Genomic DNA, 21048 nt, shown 5'->3' with positions numbered 1-21048 from the left:
TAAAACCAAGCATGATAGGGAATGCCTTTAACCACAACATTTGATGCTGGAAAAAGGAAAATCAGAAGTTCAAGGCCAGCTTGAGCTACATGAAACCTCACCAATGCCTGTGGCCCTAGTAGCCATTGTGACAGATGTCCCTGGCCAGAAAAATCCCTGCTCTGAGGTCTATCTCATTGCTGCCCCAGACTGAGCCTTAGCAACACCCTTTGCCATCCTGGGCTTTGCCTAAGCTACTGCCATGGGCTTAGCCTGTGCTACCTTGTGCTCCCTTGTTACTGCAGCTAGCCTGCCTTTGGTTGCTCTCCTCTCCCATAATCCCCTGCAATCCAGTAACCACCTGAGGGAAGGGTTTGCTGGAAACCATCTTTTGTCTCTCTGCATCTCTCCTTATGAACCCTCCCTGCCTTTCACGCTGAGGTCTAGCATTGCATCCATTGATTAGAGGAAGTTCCTGTTCACCTGACTGGACCTCCCATGCCGTGACTTGGTCTTTTCAAAGACTGACATCATCTTTCTTCCCGTATGCAAAATTGAGAAGTTCTGTCAAGGAAGTTAATGAGAGAAGTGGAAGAGAGAGACTGAAAGGAAATTCACCCTGAGCTTCAAGTCCTTGCCGGGTGCTGGCATCTGTCACCACCAAGGACAGGAGAGGGGACCACACCATGTGGCAGTTCTCTGCTCTGCTCTTCCTCTTCCTCCCAGGTAAGGAGCAGGGGCTACTGAAGCTCCCATGTCTGTGGTGAGGGTGACACAGATGGTCTGTGTGGGGTTAGGGAAAACCGGCTGATTCACTCACCAGCTGCTCCCAGGGATTCTGTGGGTATTGCAGAAAAAAGAAAACAAAATAAAAAACCAAAAACAAAACAAAAACAAAAAGCCCACCTTCCAGAAACCTGACAAATGAGTAGATGAACTAATTCTTTTACAAATGTATTTTTAGCTTTATGTTTGGCACACGCAGCCTAGGATGACCCTGAACTTGTGACCTTCCAGGTTCCACACTTTGACAATTGAGATTTCTAGGCTGCAGTTCCAACTCCAGTTACATTTTGATTTTTAATTGACACAGTAATCAATACTCACAGGGGCTGGCTGTGGTGCTGAATGATTTTAATGCCAGTGCTCAGAAAGCAGAGGTAGGCCGACCGATTTGAGGGAAAACATGATGGGGTACAATGTGGCATCTGCACATTGGTACAGGAGGTAAGGATCAGAGCGGGGGCTGGGCTTTCATTAAAGCCATTTGTCAAGTCTGTGAAATCTTCTCTAGGAGGTAATTTGAAATAATCTACTGTCAACCATAGTTTTTATTAGTCTCATACAAATCTAGAAGTTGTCATTCTCATCAAATGGCAGACACCTCTGTCCCAACACCTCTCCCTCTATGCAGTCAGCCCTCTCCCTTCTTCCCTAACAACCTGCCCAGGCTGATAACCACTGTTCTGTTCTCTGCTTCTTTGAGGTTAACTTTTGTTTCTTTGAGGAAAAAATGTGTTTGTGTGGTGTACGTATGTGTAAATGTTTGTGTGTCTGTCTTTCTGTGTGTGCATACATGTGCTTTCAGGTGCACACGTGGGTGCACACACACACACATGTGGAGGCCACAGATTGGCACTTAGCATGTTCATCACTCTCCACCTTGTTTGTTTAGACATGGTGTCCCAGTGTGCATGGACCTCTCAGGTTCAGTCTGTCTGGTCAGTGATGTCCACAACCCTCCTGTCTTTCAGGTTAAAGAAGCACACACTCCCCTCACCTGCCTTACCAACTGTCAGACACAATGTCTGACAAGATTTTCTCCTACACTGCAGGCTGGCTCTCCATGCTGTTGGTGGAGTCCTTTTGGATTAAAATAAGTACATTCAGCAATTTTTGTTTTCTTACCTGTGGCACTAGGGACATACTTTGTTCTTGGGGGTGTTGGTGTTCAAGTCAATAGCCTGAAGCACAGTATACTACAGTATATGCATATATTTTTTCACACTCACTAGGTTATCAGATCCCATTTGATGGTTGTAAGCCACAATGTGTTTGCTGAGAATTGAACTCACGACCTCTAGAAGAACAGCCAGTGCGATTACCACTGAGCCATCTCTCCAGAAAACTGCTTGCTCTAGCCATTGGGGTTCACCTTCTAGTCACATGCCTTGAGGGACTAATTGAGGGTTGATCCGAATGCACCAGAAAATAAACCTCTTGCTTCTGCATCGATCTGCATCTCAGTGTCCCACTCAGGGATGTCTCCAAACTGACTGAGGGTCGGGGGTCTTATCCCACCCAGGGAGTAGGAGATCAGTGATACATGATTTTGTGTTTTCCAGGCCGCTCCACTGCTCATGATTCACTCACTGGTCCAGAGGAGGTGAGCGGTCAGGAGCAGGGCTCCCTGACAGTGCGGTGCCGATATGCCTCAGGGTGGAAGAATTACAAGAAGTACTGGTGCCGAGGAGCTGAGTGGAAAACCTGTGTGATTCTCGTTGAAACCGATGCATCAGAGCGGTTGGTGAAGAAGAACCGTGTGTCCGTCAGGGACGACCAGACACACTTCATCTTCACAGTGACCATGGAGGACCTGAGGATGAGCGATGCTGGCATTTACTGGTGTGGAATTACAAAGGCTGGATATGATCCCACGTTTAAAGTTCGTGTGAGCATTGACCCAGGTAAGAAGTAAATTCCAGAAAATTCTGTTGAAGGATGAGGGAGCCTTGTAAAACTAACTGTTACTAGAAAAAATGAACTGAATCAGCTCTATGTGTCCTGTTATCTACTGAGATAGATGCAGAGCTGGGGAAGCCTGGTCTCCTTGTATGTGCGTCTCAGATATTCCGACTCCTGCAGATCTGAGAATTGAACTCAGAATCTCACATGTACCAGCCAAGTACTCGATCATGAGGATAGAGTCTCATCCAGAGTCCTCCCCCCATTAAAATAAAGGAACCTGTGGAACCTTTAAATCTGGGCAAGATTCAGTAATGGGGCTCAGGTCTATGCCCTGCTTTAAACAACTACGACAAAGGAAATAGACAAAATTGGAGCTGCAGAGATGGCTCAGTGATTAAGAGCACTGGCTGCTCTTCCAGAGGAACTGCATGTTGTTCCCTGCATCTACATGGTAGCTCGCAACCATCTGCAACTCCGGTTCCAGAGAATCTGAGGCCCTCTTCAGGCCTCAATGGGAACTGCAGGTACATGGTGTGCATAGCCTCAATAGACCACCCATACAGATATACATAAACGCCTCTTAAAAATTAAACTAGCCCCTAAGAAGAGAAGGAAATTTTCTGAGTAGCCTGAGGCTGCTGCAGGCTACACAAAGAGCAGCACAAAGAAAAAGTCGTAGAAGGCAGAAGGCACGGGAGGAGGATTAGAATGGATCTGCTTGGTGGGAGGGGCATACTTTAAGGTGGCAGTTCCTCCTGCCCATAATAAACCCCAATAAAAACGCAAAACCAGAAAAAAAATTAAACTAGACAAAATATGCCAAACCAAAGTTTTTCAGCTTACTGCACACCAGGCAGTAATGAGTACACTCTGAAGGAAGCAAGTTTTAAAGGGGAGCTGTTTCTTTTCCCTGCACATCATCTTTCCTTAGAAAAGAATTCATGTGTGAGGCATGGTGGTGCACACATTTGATCCCAGCACTAGGGAGGCAGAGGCAGGCAGATCCCTGAGTTTGAGGCCATGCTAGTCTACAGAGTGAGTCCCAAATGATCCAGGGCTACACAGAGAAACCCTGTCTCAAGAAGGGATGCCCAGGAAGGGAATCTCATTGGCTAAACACTCTGGGCCTATCTATCATGGAGACCTCTAGGTTTTTATCCTACCTGACTGGTTGTTGTGGTCCTCTTAGTGGGTTGTCATGGTTACATGCTCCAGGACAGGAAAATTGGTAGGGAACTAGTTGGAACCCTTGCTGTTCTCAATTATCAGATTTACTGGGGTTCTGAACTTGCAACATGTTGTTGTAAAAATATAAAAATAAAAGAAGTATGGGTGTCTTTTACCTCGCTAGGTCCAGCACCGCGGTGCCCCAAGATATCTGCTAGATATCTTGGCAGAAACACATCCCAACTCCTCGGCGGCCCAGAGTCTACTGCCGCCACACACTTTCCTACACTCAAACCATCACATAAAAGAACACACAACACAATAATCTTTAACCCAATTGGTAAGATATAATTGCCCACCTAAACATACAAAGCCCAGTACCATCCATCCCTTAAGAACATTCGTAACAACCTGTAAAGGTACAGCGTGGAATCCTAACGTCACCCGCCATATTGTCCTGCCACAGCTTCTCTCCTTCCTCTCTCCGTCTCCTCTTCTCCTCCTCTCTCCCTTAGTCTCCTCCTCTTCCTTCAAACTTCTCTCCCGCCCATCCTTCCTTCTCATCCAAACAGGCCTCCTTCTATCTTGTGCCTGCCTCACCTGTGACATCATCCTACAGCAAAGGCCTTACCAGGTCTTCTGATCGGTGACACCTTCCTCTGCCCCACACTCTGTCTTGAAAAACTAAAGCCAAAGTTAAATTAAAAATTAATTTTAAATAGAGCATGTAATGAGATGTTGGTGCTTGCATTTTTAAGGCAGAACATAGTGAGCAGGAAAGATGATGGGGCGGGGGACCAAGACTGCATCATGAGGTCAAGAGGTTGGGTGGGTCACAAACAGTGATGAACCAATCTGTGTTTGAGTCTAGGGGTGAGATAAGCTGGCCTCTCTGTCTGTCTGTCTGTCTGTCTGCCTGTCTGTCTGCCTGTCTGGTTCATTCACCCATCTGACTGTCTGTCCTAGTCTAATTTTGTTGTTGTGATAAACCCCTGACCAAAGCCAATGTCCTGGGAGGAGAGGTTTTATTTGGCTGAAGCTTCTATGGCACAGTCCATTTTGAAGGAAGTGCTCAGGAGCTCAGCAGGAACCTGGAGACAGGAGCTGAAGCAGAAGCCATTGAGGGGCGTTGCTCACTGACTTGCTCTCCCTGGTTTGTTCAGCCTGATTTCTTATAGAAACCAGGACCACCTGTCCAGGGATGGCATCACACCCTTCCATCAATTCACAATCAGGAAATGGTCCTTATGAACGTGCCTGCCATGTCAACCTGATAGAAGAAAATGCTCAATGAAGGTTCCTTCTTCCAGAGTTCTCTAGTTTGTTACAAGTTGACAAACCTTACAGGTGCAGTGCAACCTATGAAATCACTGACAGCCTGTGTGTCTATTTTTTTTCTCTTTTTTATTTTTTTGTTTGTTTTGGTGGGGTTTTGTTGTTGTTATTATTGTTGTTTATTTTGCTTTTCAGTATAGGGTATCTTTATGTATTCTTGGCTGTCTTACTTTGTAGATCAGGTAGATCTCAAACTCCCAGAGATCTACCTGCCTCTGCCTCCCCCAGCATTGGGATTAAGGGCCTTTACCAGCAATGCCAGCACTCCTTCCTCTTTCCAGAGATTGTATGTCAGTTCTTTTTTCTCATTAGTCTGATTAATAACAAGACAAAGACCACTTAAGGAGGAACAGGTTTATTTTGGCTCATGGTTTAAAGAGATTCAGTCCACTGTGGTAGAAAGGCAGGGTGGTGGGCTGTGAGGTGTCTGCTCACATTGCCTCCATGGTAGAAAGCAGAGAGGGATAAGGGATGGTGTTCCCTTCCTTCCTTCCTTCCTTCCTTCCTTTCCTTCCTTCCTTCCTTCCTTTCCTTCCTTCCTTCCTTCCTTCCTTCCTTTCTTCTGTTTATCCAGTCCTTCATTCAGCTCAGAGTAGACATCTGTTCCTGGTACTCTCTCCTCTCCCTAAGAGGGACCTACCTCCATCCTGCTCGTTAGAGAGGCTCTGATCACAACAGAAGGCCCTGAAGAGACACGAGGAGGTGTCCCATGTCCAGAAAAGCCCTACTAGGCACCTCCCAGATGCATCTGTCCCCGTGGAGCTGCAGTGATCAGCACTGGATGTGTCTACAAACTTCCTCTTCTGGTAGCTGAAGGTTGTTCCTCTTTTTGGATTTCTTGCTTCTCATCTCAGGGCAGAGCTTGGCAAGAGGCATGAGAAGACCATTGTCTTCTGAGTTTCCTCTTTTCGCCATAGCAACCTCACGTGTTTCTGTTGCTGTTTGTTTCTGTGCCCCGACATGGGTCGGTGAGTGTCAAGTGGCCCCACGCCTGGGGAGAGCTCTTGTCATCCACTTCCTACCCTTCTCTCTCACTCTTGCAGGAATGGCTACCTTAGATGTGCAGGCAAAGTCAGCTCTTGGGAGTTCACAGAATAGGAAGACAGGCTGGAACCCTGACTTTTTGGAGTTTGTACCTCAGCAGACTTTTGCTAGACACAGAAATAAGTTACTAATTTTCCCAGTCTGTGAAGCATGCTTTCAAATGCATAGTTTCATTTACTATGGCTATCGTGAACAAGGCATTAAGAACATACAAAATGTGTGCCCTGCTTTTAAGAGAATCTTGGGTTAGTGGGGACACACACACACACACACACACACACACACTGCTTCCATATTTGTTCTGCTGATCACTCTGGGAGGAGGAGAACAGTTGCACCAAGCTCCTTGTCAGAGCATCAGGATAAACACCTGCTTCGCCCAGTTCCAAATCCTGACTGAATTCCTGTGTCTCCTCCAAGGCAACCTTAATCTCAGCCTGGAGATGGACAGCTCTCAAGCTTGGTTTGTGGCTCATCATATTCCAAACTGACCAGCAGCTGGCAGTCAGCAAGCCAGGGTTATTTTACACTGTTAGCCTCGGCTTGACCCTCATGGCCTCCTTCTTTGTCTTTTTTCCTCCCAGACATTCTGTCCTAGTTAACACTCTCCTTCTCAAACTGAAGCATGCAGACGAGCTCTTCTCCACAAATGTGATTATTTGCTTCTTTCTAAAAGTTAACTTCCATGGTTCTGTTGTTATAGAGAAGATTTCTCCTCGGATCTGTACTTTCCACTCACTATTAATCAACGATACATCATGGGAAAATGATGCAGTGGCGATGAAGAAGGGTTCTAGGGAGCAGATAATTCTGTGTGGATCAAATGTGTGTGTATATGTGAGTGTGTGTATGTGTGTGTGTGTGTGAGTGTGTGAGAGTGTGTTTATGTGTGTGTGAATGTGTATATGTGTGAGTGTCAGGGTATGTGTATGTGTGAGTGTGTGTACATATGTTTGTATGTGTATGTGTGTGCAGATGTGTGTGAGGGCATGCGTATGTGTGAGTGTGTGAGTGTGATTGAGTGTGTGTATGTGTCTGACTGTGTGTGAGTGTGAGCGATTATGTGTGTGAGTGTGAGCGATTGAGTGTGTGTGTGTGAGTGTGAGCAATTGTGTGAGTGTTCATATGGTTGTGAAGAACATACACACATGGCGATGTACATGCATGTGGCAGTGAGCACCCAAGCACATTTACATATATCTCTAGCACGTGACCAAGCCTTAGAAATCAACCTGCCATAGAGAGAGACCGTATCAAATTTTTAATTAATTCAATTGAAAACTAACAAAAATCAAATACATGTGACAAAGAAAAATCCACGTTATTTCTTTAGAAAGACAACAGGTAGTGTAAAGAAATAAGAGAAATGTTTATGATGTCGGCAGCTGGGACTGAATTAACTCCGACAGTTTTCCATCAACCACACATAGAATCTGTCCCCCCTTCACCCACTGTCCCTCCTACTCCTGTGGGACAAAGCTCCAGGATCTGTCCAGGAACCAGTTAGATGGACTGCTGCTTGCTGACCAAAGCCAAAGGCCTGAGCAATTTTCATCAACACACCTGAGTTCAGTCTAACCTTCCTGCTGTTAGTTGAGTCCCCAAGGTCATGCTCAGGTCCACCAGATTCCCAGAGCTGTGCTTTGCTGCAGAGAATGATGCTCTTTCCACACACACACTCCCCACCCTCATGATGATGGGAGTTTATGTGACACATGCCCCCCTGCCTCTCCTGCTGAGACTGTTAGGGCCATCATGTGACTTCTTGCCACCTACAGTGGACAGGAGACATCTTAACCCTGGGCAAGGGGTTGGAGGCATGCTGGCTCATTTTCCCTAGAGAGCAAGAACTAAACTTGTGTGGTTGTGGCAGTCTGGAGTTGAGGTTTTCCTATGCCAGCAACTGTTCTTAAAAGCTATGAGTCCGAGCCTGTGTCTGCAGGTAGTTAGGGATGGGGGTGCAGGTGCATTTCTGGGACATCAGCACCTGTGCCTCCCCTCCTTCCCTTTCCTCTGCCTTCAAAGAAAGGCATATGGAGCAACTCATGGTCCAGTCCCACCCATTATCAAGAGAGAGAGGCTCCCAGAGCCAGGGCCACCCCTGGAGCCCACCCTCCCAGAACTCACTTGAAGCAGGCTGGCCTACACTGGCTTATAGCTACAAAGAAAAGGCATGGCTGCCCAAGGCACATATATCATTACAATTGTAACCTTCCAGGATCAAGGGGAGTCATTGGCATGTGTGTGCACTACCATAGACATGCAAACATTTCTCACATGTGCTAAAGATGACACACACATGTATGTACCACCCACAGCCTACATATAACACATGCATGTGTTGCATAGTACACACACCACACATGATACATACTATGCACCTCATATGTATATATATCATACCTCATGCACTTATGCACAGGACATGTGCCACACATGCTACAGACATGATGCATATAAACTGCACACATCAGATGTAACTATAAACTCCACGGTTTACATAGCAATACATACCACATGCATACATTGTCAATGGTTATGCATTAGAGTCAAGATACACTCATAGGGGTGGTTGTGGCAGTAGTGGCTGTAACAGTACAATACAGATTTTGTGTCTTGGTTACACACCCATACACACACACACACACACACACACACACACACAGAGAGAGAGAGAGAGAGAGAGAGAGAGAGAGAGAGAGAGAGAGAGATACACACACACCTCACTGAACAACACACATACAAGAAAATACACACAATCACATATACGGCACTTAGTCACTGTGGCCCAGTTCCCCTGTTTCCATGGACACCTCTCTCCCTGTTCCCTTACTTACCCCTCAGCCTCAAGTCCTAGGTCTAACAAAGGCAGTGTCCCTGCTCAGGCTCCTGTAACACAGAGGTCTCTTTAGTTCCTGACTCCAGAGAGCCTCTCCAAGCCTGGCCCTCCTGTGAGGGTAGAACTGGGGACTCCTGGTCTGCAGGGTCCTTACATCTTCTCTGTCATGGCCCTGTGCAAGGCCCCATGGGGGAATTCCTGAGCACATAGTGTCAGTATGAAGAGGAACACATGAAATGACAAATTCTACTGAGTTCGACATCTTGCTTAGCCCCTGGAGGATTAGCATGCACCAAGGTTGGAAGAGTACCTTAGCCAAGCATCAGTCAGGATTGTCCCATGCACCTCCCATTCACAGGAAACTCAGGCAGGTTTCACTCCGGATGACACAGGCACAAGTGCTGTGGGATTTATTAAAATGAACTTAGAAGAGACCACAAGGACCTGCGTACAATCCCAACTTCCCGATTGTCCTGTCTTTCCCATCACAAGGCCATGATTCCAACAAAGAACTGTCAAAACATGGGATTGGCCTTCACAGCCCTGGACAAAGACATGAAATAAACCAGCCTAGCCAAAATACTAGGTCAGCATATGGCAATGTCTAGTGTGTGTTGTGCAGTGTTTCTGAATGTGAAGGTGTGTGCAAATGAACAGAGACAACTCTGTCCTTCAGTGGCTGTGTGTCCTACCCTGACAGTGCCAGGACCACACATTTCCAGCCAAGCGGTGGGAAGAATCCAGGCCTGAGCTCTATATACCTGCATGTCCTGATGAATGCCATGTCCTATCTGAAGGGACCTGTGTCTCCCTGGGGCCTCTTGCCATCCTCTTTGAGAGACGAGGACACAGAGCATCTGCTTCCTTCTGTGAAAAACATCGCAGGCTTGGGCCTGAGTGTATACCTTCTTGCTATGAAGAGTTATGGGATTTTTGTTGTTATCCTTTTATCTTCTTTCTATAGTTTTGTTTTGCTGCATTTTTGTGTGTTTGAGGGGACAGGGGAACCCTCCTGGAGGCACACATGTGCCATGAGACATGTGCATGTGGTAGACACACAGAGGGAACCCTCTCATGCCCCTCCTCACCTCTAACCTTATTTGAAACTGGGCCTCTCCTGTTCTCTAGCGCAGACATCAGGCTAGATGTCTCAGAAGCTTCCTTGATTCCCCCATCTCTGCATCCCAGCTCACCCAGAAAGGCAGAGATTACAGATGCATGTAGCAGACTCCAGCTTTACATGGCATCCGGGGATCTGAACTCAAGTCATCACTTTGCACTGCAAGCACCTTACCTACTGAGTCATCTCCCCACACCCATGGAACTCCCTGGAATGCCAACTCCCTGCAGGGGTCTTGGGGCTCTAGATGGCATCATGGGTCAGAGGAAGTAGCCCAGATGCTATAGGACTTTCTGTTACAGCACTGTGTTTATAAATCTCTTTGTGACTTGATATAATTATTAAAACAGTTCCTTGTCTGCCAAAGCTTATCTGACCAGGACAGCTCCTGGCAGAGTGACCTAAGAGGAGCATGAGGTAGAATTTGGAACACAGTTACCAACCATCACCAATACTTCTGAGTCCCTTGTCCTCACTGAAGTGTTTGTCGAAAGGGACTGTGACATTGTGTTGTGTCAGTCATGCTGATGTGGCACCTGAAGGAGGTTGTGTGACACTGTCTGGAAAGTGACTCTCCATTCCCACGTCCCTCAAGTCTGGACCAGGGGGTAAGCACTGATCTCTTGGCAGAGTTGGTTATGAGTCATGTGCTGTGCTATGAGTCAAGTCCTGTTCTCAGGAAATGCCAGAGGTCAGAGGTCATGTGTAAGACAGACCTGTGTCTAAACCTCACATTCTCTGATCTCCATTACCCACTGTTCAGTCAGGAGATGAGGTGCCCTTGTACCGCTCAGTTCAGATCAGTATTGGGATTTCCCCCAATGTCTGACTGTTCCCTTCCTCAGGCAGAGATACCCTAGGACTGAGGGTGCCTCCCCTAGGGAAGCATGCAGAAGTCAGGGTTAGTTCTGACTGATGCCTCTTCCCCTCTGGCTCTGACACACTCTTTCCAGGCCCTTGACATTTTGACCTGGTTCAAATGAGAATACAATTGCAAATCCAGAATAATCCATTTGGTCCTTTTGTTCAGCCTTGTGCTTCCTAGAGCTAGATCTCACCTGATGGTGCAAAGGGAGCCTTCAACCCAGTGACCATCTGCTTTGAGCCTGCAGGCACCATGATGAATTTGCCAGCACCAAAACCTCTGAAAGTCTCACCATTTAACAGATGCCTGCAGGCATAGGCATGGTGTTTCTTGCTGGGTGCAGCCCCGGCATTAGTCTTCTTTCTCCTTGGTTCTTCTTGAGGCAGCAGAGAGGGAAGAGCATCAGTGGAGAGTAAGACTTTTCCTATGAGATAAGGGGGTAAGACTTTGTCTTACAAGAGATTTAGGTTTGCTGTACAATAATAAATTTACTTATCTATGTCTACGTTACTATGTTGCTATATCTGATTTACTTATCTATGGCTGAGTCACTGTGCTCTGCTAGTGTAACTAGCTTGTCTTCTGTGTCCCTCTGAGGCTAGAAACTGCAGTCTCTGGCATTTAGCACCTTATTCTAAAACAGCAGGAGATAAAGTAGAGGATCAATTGCTAAAGACTTTTCCTTTTGTCCCTATGCCTCTTGCTTGTCAGGCTAGGGGGAAGTTTGGAGCAAGAAACTTCTATTGAACCAAGAGAAGTGAATAGCCCTTGCAGAAGGAAAAACTTTTACATAGGCAAAAATGCATAAACTTCTGTAAGTTCATATACTGATTCATGAATGTGCATTTATACATTTCCTCTCCAATCAGTTGGGACCACCTCACATGCATTCTCACAATTACATTCCTACATGCATACATTCTCACAATTACATAGTTATACACACATCCATATTTTCATATGCATGTGGAGCAAAAGACCAAGCTCTGGTACAGAAAGAACTCATTCATTCTGGATGAAAGATGAAGAAATAGCTTCTACTCTTTTTATTCTAAATTAACTAAACCCAAGTTGGTAAGAAAAAAGGCTTGTCCTTTGAATAAGACTAAGCCTACCTTAAGAAATGACCTGTTCTGCCCCATGTTGAGGAGAAACCTGCTTGCTCCTTCTGCTCTCTCCAGCTTCTTCATTTTTCCTCTTTCCTCCGCATTCTGCACATTGCTCTCTCATGTTACCCATAGTCTCTAAGTTATTCCACTCTGCATTTCTCCTCATCCCAGATCCTTTTAGCTCAGTTCTCCTTAGCTCAGGTCAGCTCAGTTCTCCTTCAGTCAGTCCTGACTCTTCAGTTCAGTCCCCTCCAGCTCAGTCCTTGCTTTTCAGCTCAGTCCTGACTCTTCTCTTTGACCTCACCACTTAAACATCATTCAGAATACATGATCATATGTCACAAAGTTCATCACAAGTTCCTACAAAAAATCAAATCATAATTTGAAATAGAAGTTCACAACAGAAAATGTTTGCATGCATATCCATTAGGAGTAATTATCTGGCTAACCATCCATCACCTGTCTCAGCTCCACAGGTTCACTGAAGGTTTACCACAACTAGACTTTAAGCATAGTCTATATTTTTAATAAACATTCTGTTGAAAAAAAACACTACTAAGTTATTAGTGAATTTTGTATAGATAAATGCAGTCAATATTTTACCCTCTGTCCTAGCACCTATGATAAGTCATTAGTTCCCTTTTTATGACCTTTGGTTAATTATTTTACAACCTCTTGGTATCTGCTCTGAGTAGGAGAAAGTCTGGTTACTATTTAAGACCAATTAACTGGTGACACTTGGGAGACTGGCAGAGTTCACACTGCAGTTTTGACTATCAGAAAAAGATGTAATAGTATAGCAGCCCCACTATAAAAGAGCTTAATAATCACTGGTATAATTTTAGGAATTCTTTTTTTTTTTCAGAGCTGAGGACTGAACCCAGGGCCTTGCGCTTGCTAGGCAAGTGCTCTACCACTGAGATAAATCCCCAATTTTAGGAATTCTTATAGGATCATCATTAAGACTTAAGAAGTCATCTACTTGTCTACATAGCATCACTACAAGACAGTACATCTTCGTAGATCTGCAGAGATCTACTCCAAAGGGGTGTGCTATTACTTAATGATTGTTATATGTGTTTAAAAATAATAACAGGAAAAGCATTTTAATAGAAGGAATCTTTCCTGAAATGAATCCCTTACATCCTTGCATAATGAGGGCGAACCAGTCACACATTATATAATAATCCGAGGCTGGCCATCGCAGGGTGAACAGCTGCTAGTTATTAGCTTATCATCTTATGGCTTCTGACAGGTTCTGAATTCCCTGCCCTCCTATGCTATTAGAACTCAGTGAGAATTCATTGGATACTATGGTGGTTTCCTGCAGACCAGCCCTTCAAAACACCTAAGGTACAATTTAGACTAAGAACTTATCATCCAAATAGTAACAGTAATGACAGGATTTGTTTTGACATTCTAAGATCAGAGCGGCCTCCTGCTTTAACTATTTCTAAAGTCATCTTATCCATTTGTTCACTGCTATGTGACCCAAGCACAGAGGACCCCCTGGTGCCAGACATTGCAGGGATCTATGAAACAGAGACAAGCACAGCAGAGTATCTAGGGGATGGACTCTGAAGTGTGCCATGTGATGCTACCGTAAAGTCAGAATAATCTAAATTATAACTAGAATAAACTTTAAATTACTGCTTTGGAAAAAAGAATGACCCCAAACACCACCACCTTCCCCACCTCCCCAGCCCCACTCATATATCCAAATGCTTTGTTACCAGGAAGTGGAACTCTTTGACAGGGTTTGAAGGACTAGGGCTGTGGGCTTGTTGGAGGAAGTGCATTAGTGGTGATGGGCTTAGACATTTCACAAAGCTCACACCAAGCCCAGCATCACTTGTGATCTCTCTCTCTCTCTCTCTCTCTCTCTCTCTCTCTCTCTCTCTCTCTCCCTCACCCTCTCTCTCCTCTCTCCTCTCTCCTCTCTCCTCTCTCCTCTCTCCTCTCTCCTCTCTCCTCTCTCCTCTCTCCTCTCTCCTCTCTACTCTCTACTCTCTCATCACTCCTCTCTTGGTCCTCTCTCTCTCTACCTTTCTCGCTCTGCCTAAACATCATGAAGTAGCACTCCACTGTGTCTCAGGGAACACACATGACTTGCTTGCCACCAAGCTTCCCCTCATGATAGAAATGGACTAAGCCTCTGAAACTGTAAGCCAGCCCTGGGTACATTCTTTCTCTGATACAAGCTTTGTGGTCATGGTGTCTCTTCACAGCAAAAGCACTGTGTAACTATGAAAGATACCAAGCAGTGACCTTGCCTTAGAGTCTTGAAGTGAATGCACAAAGTTCCTTTGATCTTGCTGATCTGATATTCTGTAGAGCATAAAGAGAGCATGGACACAGACAGAGTGCAGGCAGAAACCCTGAACATAAACTAGTGAGAGGCAAGAAAATGATACAGTGGAAGACCATCTGCATTTTATGTTAATAGGAAGGACATCTGCATTTGGGTTACTAGGAGAACTGCATTCTGTGTTAGTAGGGAGGCCATCTGTATTCTGTGTTGGTAGGAATTAGAAGTGAGTGGAATAACAGTGAATACACAGAGTAGAGTCACAACCTAGGGCACTCTAAGTGTAAACGTCCCCCACAAATGTCACCACAGCCTGCAGATATTTCTGTAGACCAGAGGGGCATAAGTGCCTCTGTGGTCAGGTGGGTGAGTGGGCTTCAGTACTCACTCTCATCCCTTGTTCCCCAACAAGAAAGAGAAGTGGACGGCCAGCACTGCTCAACTGAGTTATCAGAAAGTAGGATCTGAGGCCATTCTTCCATTCTTCAACACAACACCTACCTGAAATCCTGTCTATGTCTAGACATGGGGCCAGGAGACACAGGAAGACAGAACTGTCATGCACAGTGGCTCCCATCTACTTCCAGCACTGAAGGGAAGGGAGATTTCTGTGAGTTCAAGGTTAGCTTGAGCTAAATAGTGCATTGCAGCCCAGCTTGGGCGGCAGTATGAGATTCTTTCTCAAATGGTCAGGTTGGGGATGCGTCTCAGTTGGCACATTGCTTGCCCGACATGCACAAAGCCCTAGGTTCCATCAGGATCACACCATGATTGGGTTGTGTTGACACACACCTAAAATTTCTGGACTCAGGATGTGGGGGCAGGAAGATGAGTTCAAGGACCTTGTTAGCTAAATAGAGTCCAGCCTGGGCTAGAGATGCTGCCACAGACAAACAACAAACCAAACAGAATCAGAAGGAAGAGATGATGGGAGGGGAGAAAGCTGTGACCTACAGGTCTGTACACTTTGTGGGGACTCAGACACCCAGGTAAACTCCCAGGGATCAGCTCATAGCATGAGCTTGACCAGCAGTATGAACCCAGAAAAAAGGGCTAAAGACCTCATAAACTAAGAGCACACTTTAATCTGAATTTTGAAGGGAGGAGGTTCCTCTGTGATTCCAGAGGTAGAGCAAGAGAAGGGCAGCTTTCAAACCCACTCAGGAAGAGTCTTGTCAGAGAAGGTGGACCACCTGACAGGAAAACGAAATGTTCCCAAGGCCTCTTGAGCAGGAGGTAGAAGCCCTCGGGGACAGAGGACATCCTCAAAACACAGCCATGGGTGTCTCTACTTGCTGGGCATGGTAGGAACCACAACCTCTGAGGACTAGAGCCCTCCCTATACCTTTCATCTGTAGCCTCACATGGGAGCAAGGAACCAGGAAGCTGAGGACAGAAAGGAGAAAATGGTAAGAGGACATTCTACTGTCTAGAAGGTGACTGCTCCTTTGTCCCTCTTTGCACTGGTATGAATGCAGGTGACAACTGACCAGAAGAAATGATACCCAGACTAACAGGGTTTTGGCTACCTTCAGCTCTGCTCCTCTTTCAGGTCCCAGGTGAGCATGGGGGCAGGTCTGTCAGGTTCATCGTTGAAAATGGAAGCTCCATTTTTAAACCTTACAGGGTCATGGGAGGTGAAAGGAGCAGCCAGCACAAGCAGACTGGCCTAGAGAGAAGGCTGGAGGGTAGGGTTGGGATTTGAGTGAGATGCGGCCCAGGAGCAGTTAGCATCTTCTTCACCAGTGCTGCCAGGTGTCTGTGCACAATATGGTCATGTCTACCACATGTGAGACAGAATCGGGACCCACTGAGAGGGTTACCTGTGACCGTGACTTCTATAACTACATAATCTCTATTTATCTTACAATCTCTCTATAACCTCAGGGCTGACTTCTGATCTGACAAAGCTTCTCTCCTTTCTCATTGTTTCCTCAAGACCTGAGGGTTTTCTAAGACTTGACTCAAGGGAGACCTTTCTTCCCATCTACCTATGAGGTGCAGAATGGAGGTTTGTCCTTTCTGGGCTGTGTCCCTCTGCATGGCCCCAGCAGTGTGACAGGTGCTGTGGGGGAGTCCCTGAGTGTGACTTGTCAGTATGAGGAGGGATTCAAGATGAATAAGAAATACTGGTGCAGAGGATCACTTGTTCTACTTTGTGAAGATATTGTCATGACCAGAGGCTCAGAAGAAGCTAAAAATGACCGAGTGTCCATCAAGGATGATCCAGACAACCTCATCTTCACAGTGACCTTGCAAAGCCTCACCATGGAGGATGCAGGCACCCACATATGTGTGGTGGATATACCATTGATCGATCACTCCTTAGGGATTGATAAGTTCTTCAAGGTTGAATTGTCTGTGGTCCCAGGTAAGCCTCCTTCATGCCAGGGTAGACTGAGTCCAGGGCTGTCATTCCCTCATAGAAGAAGGAAGCCATGATCCTTAGCATGATGAACTGGGAGAGTTAGTGATCCAGGATAGGGACAGTGTGTCCACACATGCTTCTGTTAGAACATGTTTGGTACGAGTGACAGTGAGTGTGTGTGTATACCATTACATGTGTGTGCATGCACAGACAGAAACAATGGGGAACCTGTGTTCTACAAGACATTTTATTATTTTATTTATTTATTTCCTTTTTATATATTGTTTATTTGTCTGTGTATAGGAGCTGGTCCATGGTGTGTGTGAGTTAAAGGAGAACTTCTGGGTGTTAGTTCTCTATTTTCACCTTGTAGGTCATACTCAAGTCAGTAAGCTTGGCAAGCAAGGGCCTTTACCCAGTGAAACATCTCATTAGCTCCTGTTGCGGATTCTCTGTGTCCACTGTGGGACAGTTTCAGGCGTAAATATTTCTAGAGACAGTCTCTAAATCGATGGCTCTTTGTGACTTCCAGTTCTGTTAAGAGAGGAATCCTCTCTCCCACGTCTCATATGATCCTGTCCCCAATTTCCATAAGGGAACAGTACCTCTGCACATCAGCTCCCCTCTCTCAAAGGCGGCTCTGTCCTGGGACTGAGTGTACACTTCCTTTTCATGGAGGTTCTTGGGGTACCAGCTTCATCACTGATTCTGGGACTCCTGAGAGACTTCTCAGCCTCCTGAGGAACCCCCCAAGCCCACAAGATCCCCTGAGTCCCGCCACACCAGCAACAATTTATTGCTGGAAGAAACTCAGAGGATTCCTCCAAGGTTCCCCGTGCAGGACGGAAAACAGGCTTTCAGCTACTTTGGTGCCCAATATTCTCCGTGTCTAGAGTTCATTGTCAGATTATGTGGCCTCCCTTGTTCTTAGAACCCAATTCAAGCATCCCTTTAAGGGCCGGGGTGGTGACATGGGCTGAAGGAAGGGGTCAAATGCCTTTGATAATCCGAGTTTTAATCATCACATCTTCTTGTTCTCTCTGTTTTTCTTGTTCTTGTTCTTTCTCCTTTTTTCTCCCTCTTCTTGTCCATCTTCATCATCATCATAGTTACTTGAGAGAGGAACTTGAGTAGCCCAGGTAAACCACAAACCCACTGTGCTCTTAGAACTCAACTTGAATGCCTGCTCTTCCTGTCTCTGCATCTCCAGCGCTCAGATTGCAAGCATACATCAGCCCATGGTTCTCAATTTTGATTTCACCCTTATGTTTCCCTGCAATTTCCTCTGTGGATTCACGCTGAAACCTGGGAATGATAATCTCACTGAATTGCTATCTCTCTGCAGTAGAAGCCACTCTCCTCAGGACCCTGCAAGCTCCTGCCTCTCTAGAACTTTCCATCTGCTCATTCCTCAGAGAAGACTGCCCAGTGGCCTTTCTGAATTACACTGGGAAGGAGTGGACCAGGCAGACAAGGAGTCCCACTACCCTGTTTATCCCCACAAGGATGGCAGACAAGGAGGCAAACAGTGTGGTTGAGGTTGAATGGGACCTGGCACTCACCAAGTATCTTGTCACTGACACTTACACTCTCCTCTATAAGAAGACTGTCTCCATGTTTATAAGTTCAGGTCAGACACTGTGCACCCTGATCTGGGCTGGGAAGGGAATCCCTGACCAGACATTGGTGTGGCCATGGGGTAGATAGGCTATAAGACAGCTGTCCACATGCCCCAGGGAGCTATGTGAAGCAGAGTGACAGAGCTTCCTGTGGGTAGGAGACAGTGTGGAGTTCATGGGAATTGTCTTGTGTTCTCATCCTTTGCTCCAATCACAGGTTCGAGGCCTTGGTGCTGTACAACAATTCCGGAGCCCACCACATCTTCACCAGTTGACCCTCAGCCCAGCATGACCACAAATGACACAATTCCTGCACCCAGCCCACAGCCTTGGTGAGGAAACAATATCCCTGAGGCCTTTGGATTGGGGAGGAGGGGTCATACTGAGAGAGCAGAGGTAGAAGGGTTTGGATCTCCCTCTTGTATGCCCCTCCTGCATTCCCAACCTCAGGCTAACATGGAGGGTCTTGTGAGTACCAGTTACTCATCTGAAAATAAGGACACAGAAGTGACACTAGGATACAGACACACTTGTTGGTCGTAAATATTTAAAAACTTGCTAAACCTTTTATCCCCCAGTAGCCCCAGCACCCGTAGGGCCAAATGGAGCTAACCATAATTTACCTCTTGTTAGTTTCTCTCCTGGCAATTGTGAATTTTCTGGCAAAACCTGGCCTCTAGAATTCCAAAATATGCTGGCCTCTCATGGCTACCTGCTGTGGACTCTGCCCACACTCACAAGAACCTAGGGAAATCATGCCAAACACACCCAGAGCCTGTGGAAATGGCTCTGGGGAGATGGTTCTGCCCCTCTGAGTACATCTGAGTTTGAGCCATATCACCTACAGGGAAAGTCAGCCATGGCGGCTCATTCCTGAAGGACCAAAGCTGCTGAGGTAGAGACAGAAGGATGCCTGAGACTCACTGGCTACACAGCCTACTTGGTAAGTTTCAGGCTAGTGAGAGATCCTGTCAGAAAACAAGACAGATGGGCCAGGTGAGGTGACTCACACCTTTAATCCCAGCACTTGGGAGGCAGAGGCAGGTCAACCTCTATGACTTTAGGACCAGCCTGGATTACACAGTGAATTCCATTCTAGCCGGGACTACATAGTGAGACCTGTCTCAGGACCAACGCAGAGTAGTGGCTCTTGAGGAATGACCGAGGTTGTCCTCTGACCTCTACATTGATGCACACACATGTGCACCTCCATACATTCACGTGTGCAAACACATACACACACACACACACACACACACACACACACACACACAATTATCTATGTAAAATGAATAAGCAGGGGATGTGGAAGCAAAGTCACCCAATACTTGGGAGGCGAAGGCAGGTGGATGTCTATGACTTGAAGGACATCTTTGTTCAGCTAGGACAACATAGTATAAATGAATGAATGAATGAATGAATGAATGAATGAATGAATGAATGAAATCCAGGAGAAAGTGGGAGAAGTCCAGTTAGAAGAGATCTGGGTGTGGGTTGGGGAGGAGGTGCCTGCCTGGTTAGAGGCCCTGAGGTTAGAGTCCCATGGGTTTGGTCTGGAGCTCACGGCTAATTCTTGGGCTATGGATTAATCACACTGGCCTTTCAGGCAGTCCTGTCCTTGTCCCTGCATAGATCTCTGTGGACACAGACCTGGGGTGGACACAGGCAGATAACACAGGGCAGTAGTGTTGCCTTTTGGGAAGGGCGCTCATTGTGTCTATGTCCCTTCCAGGTCTCTTCTGAGCAGTCCCTACTTCTGCGTCCTGCTGTTTCTGGAGTTACCCCTGTTCCTGTGCATGCTCTGTGCCATCCTGTGGGTGAACAGGCCTCAGACGTGGTCTGGGAGACAAGGCATTTGGCCCTATCATGACAGCCAATGAAGTCTGTTGACATGGAGACCCTGTCCCTGGATGCATCACTCTGGTGGCCAAGGACAACCAGTAAACCTGTGTTCTTGAAAATGCTCTGAGACTTTCAGAAGATTCTCAGCACGTTTCAAACACATAAAGAATGTGCCCTACATATACTGGCTGGATAGATGGCTCCGAGGTTAAGAGCACCGGCTGCTCTTCCAGAGGTTCTGAGTTCAAATCCCAGTAACAACATGGTGGCTCACAACCACCTACAATAGGAACTGATGCCCTCTTCTGGTGCGCAGGTGCACATGCAGACAACACTCATAGTAAATAAATTAATTATAATTAATTAAATGGAATTATAACACAGCACCTTTACTTGTTTTTTGGTAAGTTCACACTTGTGTACAACATGACTCTATCCTGTCCACCTGCGTCCCCACCCTCCCACTCCCTCAGGCCTGTGTTCCCTCCTCCCCTCCATGTCTCCTCCCCCTTCTCCCATTTCTCTTTTTCATTTTGTATCTCACCGAGAACAGTTAGTGCCTCCTGACTGGATGCTAGCTGACCTTGCTGACTTGGACTTGGGCATGTGACCTCGGCTGTAGTGACCTCAGGATCAGGAGACAATGTCACATTCAGAACACAGCATTTCAGGGCACTCTCCTCCCCTACCTCTGCCTGTGGAACTCTTTCCTCTCCCTCTCTGCCTTGGGGTGGGATGGCGGTGTCATATAGGGCTGAGCACTCGA

At 46.4% G+C, this 21048-nt stretch overlaps 1 protein-coding gene across 10 annotated transcripts; it reads left to right on the top strand.

Moving 5' to 3' along the window:
- Positions 1-553: 553 nt before the first annotated feature.
- Positions 554-20650, top strand: LOC148003174 (CMRF-35-like molecule 4). 10 transcript variants are annotated; one of them, XM_087575132.1, is made up of 6 exons: positions 558-705; positions 2325-2666; positions 18167-18451; positions 18658-18772; positions 19288-19383; positions 20173-20650. In XM_087575132.1, exons 1-5 carry the CDS (start codon positions 666-668, stop codon positions 19337-19339), a joined length of 834 nt encoding a protein of 277 aa, XP_087431258.1. In that variant the 5' UTR covers positions 558-665; the 3' UTR covers positions 19340-19383; positions 20173-20650. The 10 variants fall into 10 exon arrangements, with proteins under 10 accessions (XP_087431265.1, XP_087431258.1, XP_087431266.1 ...); XM_087575140.1 differs by lacking the exon at positions 18167-18451; XM_087575131.1 differs by lacking the exon at positions 19288-19383.
- Positions 20651-21048: the final 398 nt, after the last annotated feature.

The sequence above is a fragment of the Rattus norvegicus genome, chromosome 10, assembly GCF_021556685.1.
Source record: "Rattus norvegicus strain SHRSP/BbbUtx chromosome 10, alternate assembly SHRSP_T2T, whole genome shotgun sequence".
Taxonomy (NCBI): domain Eukaryota; kingdom Metazoa; phylum Chordata; class Mammalia; order Rodentia; family Muridae; genus Rattus; species Rattus norvegicus.
This window is presented reverse-complemented; position numbering and strand designations above follow the sequence as displayed.